The sequence below is a fragment of the Gadus morhua genome, chromosome 23 (genome assembly GCF_902167405.1).
Source record: "Gadus morhua chromosome 23, gadMor3.0, whole genome shotgun sequence".
In the NCBI taxonomy this organism is placed as follows: Eukaryota; Metazoa; Chordata; class Actinopteri; order Gadiformes; family Gadidae; genus Gadus; species Gadus morhua.
The window spans coordinates 3087693-3095085 of record NC_044070.1 but is presented as its reverse complement, the minus strand read 5'-3'; the positions used below and the strand labels follow the sequence as shown (position 1 = coordinate 3095085).

General features: G+C 46.3%; 1 protein-coding gene across 1 annotated transcript; it reads right to left on the bottom strand.

Annotated features, from left to right (window-relative positions):
• Positions 1–1107: 1107 nt before the first annotated feature.
• On the bottom strand, positions 1108–3206 carry bhlhe22 (basic helix-loop-helix family, member e22). The gene has a single exon (XM_030348490.1). It carries the CDS (start codon positions 2968–2970, stop codon positions 2167–2169), a length of 804 nt encoding a protein of 267 aa, XP_030204350.1. The 5' UTR covers positions 2971–3206; the 3' UTR covers positions 1108–2166.
• Between the last annotated feature and the right edge of the window lie 4187 nt (positions 3207–7393).

Here is a 7393-nt window from a genome sequence, read left to right as displayed (position 1 = left end):
TATTGGAGCAAATAGTTATTGTATTACAGGCGTACATTTTTATATGTTATCTTCCTTAAATTATATTATGTTCCTGCAAAAACACATGAATTGTTAATTATTGGAAGTATCGCGTCTGTTGAATGACTTATAAAGTTACTCGCCTGTTTCAAAAACGATAAATCCTTATCGTTAAAAAATATCTACACAAAATAGGTTGTGTAGGCTAATAAATCAAGACTCGCGTACAGGTGGAAATTTAACAATATTTTCTTTGAGGAATGGCTACATATTCATAATGTCTGAATTATAAGCCTATTCCTCCGTCTTCTTGCAGTAACGCCTTAATGGTTTAGTCGTAGGGCCTAATATAATATTATTTCATTCTCTGGTGTTCTTTAACTCCAACCTTAAACTCGTTTTATGCTACCGACAAAACATTCACACATCGAGGGCCAACAAAAAGTTCAACCGACGCTTCAAATTTAAAAAGAAGAATAAAATATACAATTCTAGAATTTAGAAATATTCTCAAAAATAATGTTCAGCTGCCTTTAGGTTTCTCAAATGTTAATCTAATGTTAATCCTCACGATCTCTCTCCCTGTGGTTGGGGTACAGGGTGAACAATAGGCGCGCACCGTGTTTTGATTAAAGAACAGTGGCGTAATTACCTGCCTTAATCACATTCTGCTGCTCTAATTGCCTTAACGACATGTTTCATTAAGTGAACCAAGGTGTCGCCCTAGACCGTTTTTGTATACAATTGTTTTCAGATTAACACGCAATCACACGCACCGTCATGGAAATGGTTTTAATTCCTGATGATAGCGGTGATTCCTGTTTTGTAACTCCGTAATCCTCCGCCCCGGGCGATCCTCATCCTCCCGTCTCCCGTCTTCAGCTGAAGCCTCTCATCACTTAGAAAGTTACCGATGTGATGGAGCGTAACGCGTCCCGATTCCGCACCTGCTCTGTTCCCGACCCTCATAATGATGCACGACTAGATGAGCTTCACCATCAATAACTTTCAAATTCAAATAAGGCAAATAATTAAGAGTCCATGATAAATATTTGCATTATAAAGGACAAAACTATTTCAGAATGATTCTTAATTTGAATAAATGAAAATGCTAACCCGTATGTCTATTTATTTAGTCAGCACACGAACAGACAACAGTTCTGTTGTTCAAAATATTTTAATAAAGCTTTAAACACTGAAACACATACAAATGGCCCTCCTCGACCATAGAGCCTCGTTAGAGCAGGCCTATCTACAATATGATGCCCGACCTGACGCCATCCATCTTAATCGCGAGTGTTCAATGGAAATTTACAAATAATAATAATAATAATAATAATAATAATAATAATAATGATAATACAGGCCTGTACAGCAAAATGTAAAGAAAGTGCCATGCTGACCAAAACAACCACCTTGATGAGTTCAAACAGCAGAGATAGGAGGCCTGATGAGTGTGTGTATGTCGTTGTGTTTTGGGCCTATTGTATCACAGTGTCGACAGACTTTAAAATGGGCCCTGCGCAAATATCAACACTGGTGCTTTAGTGGTGTCCGATTCATTTAAACCACCCAATTAAGTCTTCCTCTACAGTTTATTAGTTTTGTCCATGACATTCCTCTTGTGTTCTTCATATAAAATCAAAGGGTCATGAAACAGGCCTATACCAGTATAAGCACACAGCACGTCTCTGAAGTGAATCAAACGAAGCAGCGAAGGTGAGGTCGGTTCATAATCCATGAGCTTGTCCATATAGCCTAAAGTGGTCAGTGAAAAACAGAACCAAAGGAAAGGATCAAAGTATAGTCAGGTCACTCAGATATCCAGAAGATTGACAGCCGAGCGAATGATCAACAACTCCCTCTGTCCTGATGCCACTGTCCTCATATACTGTTTGGTTTTTCTGTCACTCACACCAGCACTTTAAGGATGTATTATATACACAATCAAGTTTTGTCTGAACAAAAAAGCGCTTCTGAATGCATTTGTAAATATTATAAAATAATTCATTAATTTTTTTTCTCTAGCCTATGGTGACCAACAACCAGCACGGTGCCCCCAGATGTCCCCCGTCCCATCTCCAGATGTCCCCCGTCCGACGGGCTTTGCGCGTCTCTGTTCTCGACTGTGCTTGGAGTCTCTGGCCGCGCGGTTATTCAGCTCGCTCAGGGCTTGTCCGTGCACTGTTTACAGAGGCTGGAGGTGACGTTGTTGAAGAGCGCACATTTCTCAGGGCAGGATGTCGGCGGCACGACGGTGGGGAAAGGGTACCCGGGCGGCGGCTCATATGGCCCTAACCCGGGGGGGGCCGCGAGGGCCGTGGTGGCCGGTATGGAGGCGGCCGAGATGGCCTGGCCCTGATTCAGGTAGGCCACCAAACGCCGCATCTCCTCCAGCGCCTGCGCCTGCATGAGGATGTAGTTTTTGGCGAGCAGCAGAGTGGCTATTTTGGAGAGTTTCCGCACGGACGGGCTGTGCGCGTACGGGATAACCCCCCGCAGCTCGTCCAGCGCGTCGTTCAAGTCGTGCATCCGCCGTCTCTCGCGCGCGTTGATGTTTAGCCTCAGCGTTTTCTGCTCTTTGCTTTTCTTACCTCCTTCGGGTTTCCCCCCGCCGATCCGCGGGTCAGTGAGCAGAACCATGTCGCACCTGTCGTCGCTGTCGTCGTCGGGGCTCTGCTCCCCGCCACTGCTCTCCGCGGCCGACGTCCTGTTGCCGCTCTCCCCGTATTTCACACACAAAGATCCCGTCGGCAGACCCAGCGGGCCCCCTCTGCCCCCTGCCAGACCCCCCGGCTGGATCGGGTCCGAGTCGGTCCCGTCAAAACAGCCGATCGGTGACTGGCGGTCTCGAGCTTGAAGTTCGAGACCCACGGACGACCGGAAAGGGTCCATCTTCTTGTTGGACACGGCGCTCAGAGTTTTGTGGAAAATGTCTGCTGTGCCGTTCAAGTTCATCCTCCGGTCCATAGCCTGCTGTACTCCCCGCTGCGTGGACTAGTGTGGTCTCGGGAGTGGAGGACGCCTCTTAGAAGTTGGTTCTTCCCGGTGCCCTGGAAGTGTTGCGGTTCAGATCTTGAAGTCTTCTCCAACTTGTCACTGAGGTGTAGAAACTAGAGGACTCTCCAATAATACGCGCTGCTCGCTCTGAGCTCGCCAGCCTATCGCTGCTTCTCGGATCTCCACGGCGATCACAGTCACGATACGCCGAGTCTTTACACCATTATCTCGAGGCGGGTTATTAGAGGGGAGTCGCCTATTGGGGCAGAGCGCTCCCCCCTCTCATTCTTTATCCAATCAGGTGATCCCTTTAATTAATGCCATTTAAATTGTGACAAACAATACCGCGTGTAGCCCCTTTTCTGTGATCTCGCCTGCAGATCTGTGCTGACACCTGACACTCTATCTAACCCTATAAAGTGGTTATAAGTAATACTTCATAAATTAATAACTTTCAACGGCTATTCGGGTGAGCCATGTCCAGGGCGCACATGAAACCAATATGAGGTAGGCCTACTTTAAAAGCTAAGCCTATGATCTAAATGAAATTCCGATATTAATATTTTGCTTTGATGTGGGAGAGGACATCTCGACCTACTCCATGTAAAACCAAATGTTCCGTTTGTTCTCTCGGGTTATCAATATAGCCTATCCCTCCAACTGAAGTATTTGTGTGGTGACATATTGTTCTTACAGGTAGTAACATTTGGTAGATTCAGTTCTCTACAGAATCAAAGTTCCAAATTAATATCATTTGATGCTTTGATCTCTACAACGGGCCCATGCACCGAGTGGCTCCTGCATGCGTTTAACGCTGTGCCTGTGCGTAATTACGCACCTTCGCCTTCAACGGTGATTGTCATTAGAGCCATATATTGTTTTGTTTTTATCATTTTGCAGTAGTACTAAAATTGTTTTTTTCCAAAATTGATTTGAAGACTTATTCTCTTATTTTTGAAGTCCGATTTTAAGCTCCACGTGAACTCATGCTCTTTAGAGAGCAGAAAGCAGTTCGTGATCAAAATAAAGCTCTACTTACGAGTATGTATCGCCATCTACTGGAACGGAGTATACATTACCTTTTCATAAGGCCACAAATGAGGACGTTCAAAGGTTACCACCAGCGAGTGGGTAAGCCTCAGTGAAATAAGCTTTGGGTTTCATTCTGATAAAATAAGAATGCACAAAATCCTCAAATAAGGATGATCTGTTCGCCTCTGGGGACAATTGAGTTAAAGTTGCTTAACATTGTGTTTACCTGTTTCTTAAGGAACACAAAGGGTTTTCTGAGCGAAAATAGATGGATTCCAGATGGGTTATTATAAAGCCTTTTTGTCTTGAATAAGCCATATTTTTAATATTCTATATTATATTTTTTACTTATGTCCCCCCACTAATGTTCCCTCCACTGACCCTGAGTCCCCAGCCCCTCAACCTGACCAGATGGAGGTGGTGCTCCACCCTGTCTCTGCTCCACCCAGGGGCCGCCTGAAGGGGGTGCGGGTGCGTGGTCGCTCCTAACGATGCGTTGGATAGAAGATTCTGCTAAAGTAGGGAGCAGCGAATCGTCAGCACAGGGGGATGAGGATGAGCCATCCCTACGTAGTCATTAGATGGAGGAGACACCACCTCCTCTGTAACTCAGGGCTGCCGTGGTCTGATGGCCTGGACGCTTGTTGACCACCCCGCCATCCCTTCATAAACCTGCTGTTTGTGAAGGGATGGACAGACGCCCTGACGCCTCCTCTACGTACAGACGAACACGAGTGGCTGGGTTCAATCATCGTTGAACGTGTCACGTCAACCTACTTTGACGAGAGAATATAAGACCTGCGTGACATGATGAAAAATTACGTTCCCGAAACGTTCCTCGACGTTCCAAGGTCGATATTTCTTTCTGGTTTCACCTGTCATTTGTGGCATATTTCCCCCTCCTGTTACCGCAGGCCCCCAAGGGCCCGGGCGGGGCCCAAGCCCGGGCTCCTGAGGAGTTATGAGCGGTAAGCTCTGTCAGAGACAGCCGCTTCATCCTGGGCCAGCCAGGGGAACACCTTCATGGCCAATCAGGCCGGGCTAACGAGACACGATGGTCCGGAGCCGGCCATTACGCCCGCAGCCCTCGCCGCCTCTGTCAGCACTTTGCTAATCGACAGCCGACTCTGTCGGAGGAAGACGTTCATTTGACTTCCACGTCAACTACCTTTTTTCCCCTCCCACAGAATGTGATCTCTCAAGGTGATTGAGTGATGAGCTGCTTGAAACCCAGTCAGATGATAAGTCGGCTTTATTGCTATTCTGCACCATTCATGCCATCATTCAGTCATTTAGCAGGCACTTTGAGTAGGAAGCCACTAACATTGACTTCAGAGACATGTCGTTAAAGAGCAGATAGGGGTTAGTCTGTCTCAAGGATGCCTGTACAGAGACACTGGGATAGTTGGGATTGGACACGGAAACCTTTGGTTTGGCGTCAAATCCCCCCGCCGATCCATCCCTCTTGTTGATTGTTGTTGGCCTTTAGTCCAAGACCCTGGTCCAGGCGATGCGCATCCTGGTGGCTGGGACACTCAATTACACTCAACTGGCATTCTGCAGGTCTTTAACCAGGCTGTGTTCCAGGGACACCCATTCAATACGCCTTATTCACCTGGTGGCCGTCGGTTCCACCTTGGCTCTAGACCCAGCCAGCGTTCACAGCCAAGAAGGAACCAAGATTGCCACTAAGTAAATAAGTTCCATCACCCCTATAAAATACTCTGCTTTATCTGAAGGGGTTTTTCTGTGGCCAACCAGAATCCCCCATTCCTATACCCGTGCATTTGGGAGACCCAGGTTCAGGCTCAACATAGGATTTGGGTTTGTTTTGGTTAAGAAAGAAACTAGGTAACGGGCAAATACCCTGCTAATGCATTGAGGCATCCAACCTGTAACATATGTTATTGTAACTCAAAGTATTCTATACTGTCCCAACTCTAAGTTTAAGTTGAAGTTGAATGCTTAATCCCTAACAATGAGTGATAAGCGCTGTGATATGATAAGCTTTCTGGAGTGTTTATCCACATGCTGTCCACTTAAGGCCCTGACATACCAACCCGATTATCAGTTCTTGGACAGTCTGGTGAGCACGTTGGCCGGAGTCTCTTTGGTTTGTGCTTTGCTATCGGCCATCGTTAAAAGCCGTCGTTGATCTTTTCAAGCCCGATTGCACATGATAAATCGGCCATGACCAAATTGCCTTTTCTGCCGACGATCGCCAGTCCGAATGGTGTGTCAGGGCAATTAAAGGCCTAACGAATCTTTGGAGATTGGAGTTCAAGCTACCGACCACCAGAGGGCAGTCACGTCGAGGTGATGGGGGCCCTTGCGAGCCGCAAGGAGCAGGGAGGGGGCGCGGGGGGCTGCCTGGCTGCCTGCTCCTGGACAATCACTAGAGATATCAATCCGATTCGGTGTTCACCATGATCAATTTCAATTCAATTTCATTAGGAGTGTATAGGCCCGTCTTACACCAGTTAATAACCTTGACATATTTTTGTTTTCTATAGTTGTTAATTTGTTCTGATTATATGACTTCTTTTTTATTGGAATATCATTTTTGTTGGATAATCATAAAACGATACGCCAACGCTAATGTTCTATTGAATTTGTTTTGGCCTACTTGGCATATGGCTATTAGAATATAGCTATTAGAAAAAAAAATGATATCCGTTTATGTATAAGCTTCTTGTACGCGCTTAATAGAACGCCTTGCTGTTCGTTTTGATTGGCCTGCTTCTCTTGACTGACTATTCGTGTTTATCTGTTTTATCTCCCCTTGCTTCATCATAACCCATCACTCAATCACCTGCTGATCTGATGACAGATATGCACTTGTCATATTGGGGTCATTCTTATTGCAAGGACAAGTCTTTTCTAATGTCTCGAGGGCCTCGCATGACTCGCCACCGCTCGGCGGTCGGACGGTTTATTTAACAGGCTAATAACAAACAGAACATTTTATTGGTGGGTTTGTGTGTGTGAATCTTGAGTCAGGAGCGGCGGAAGCGCGGACGGACTTTTTTGGGTGTAAAGGGAGCAGGCCTACCCTCAACCACCACTAGGGGGCGGACCACGCCGCTCACTGACGCCTGGCTGTGCTTTTAGCGCATCGGCCATCTGCATGCCTTAAGATGACTCAAACTTCTCCTTAATCCTAAAATCCGACTTTGTTTCGTTGGACCTTTTGTCGAGGCCTTATAACACGGAGGTCCATTTGATTTACCACGAGCATTTATCTCTAATTGATCGGCGATATCGGCCTATTATTCTGTGTGAAAGGCCCTCATAGCCTGGCTCCGCTCGCCTAATTAGCCTACTTCCGCTCAATTTTGATTTCCCAAATGAAATGAAGTAC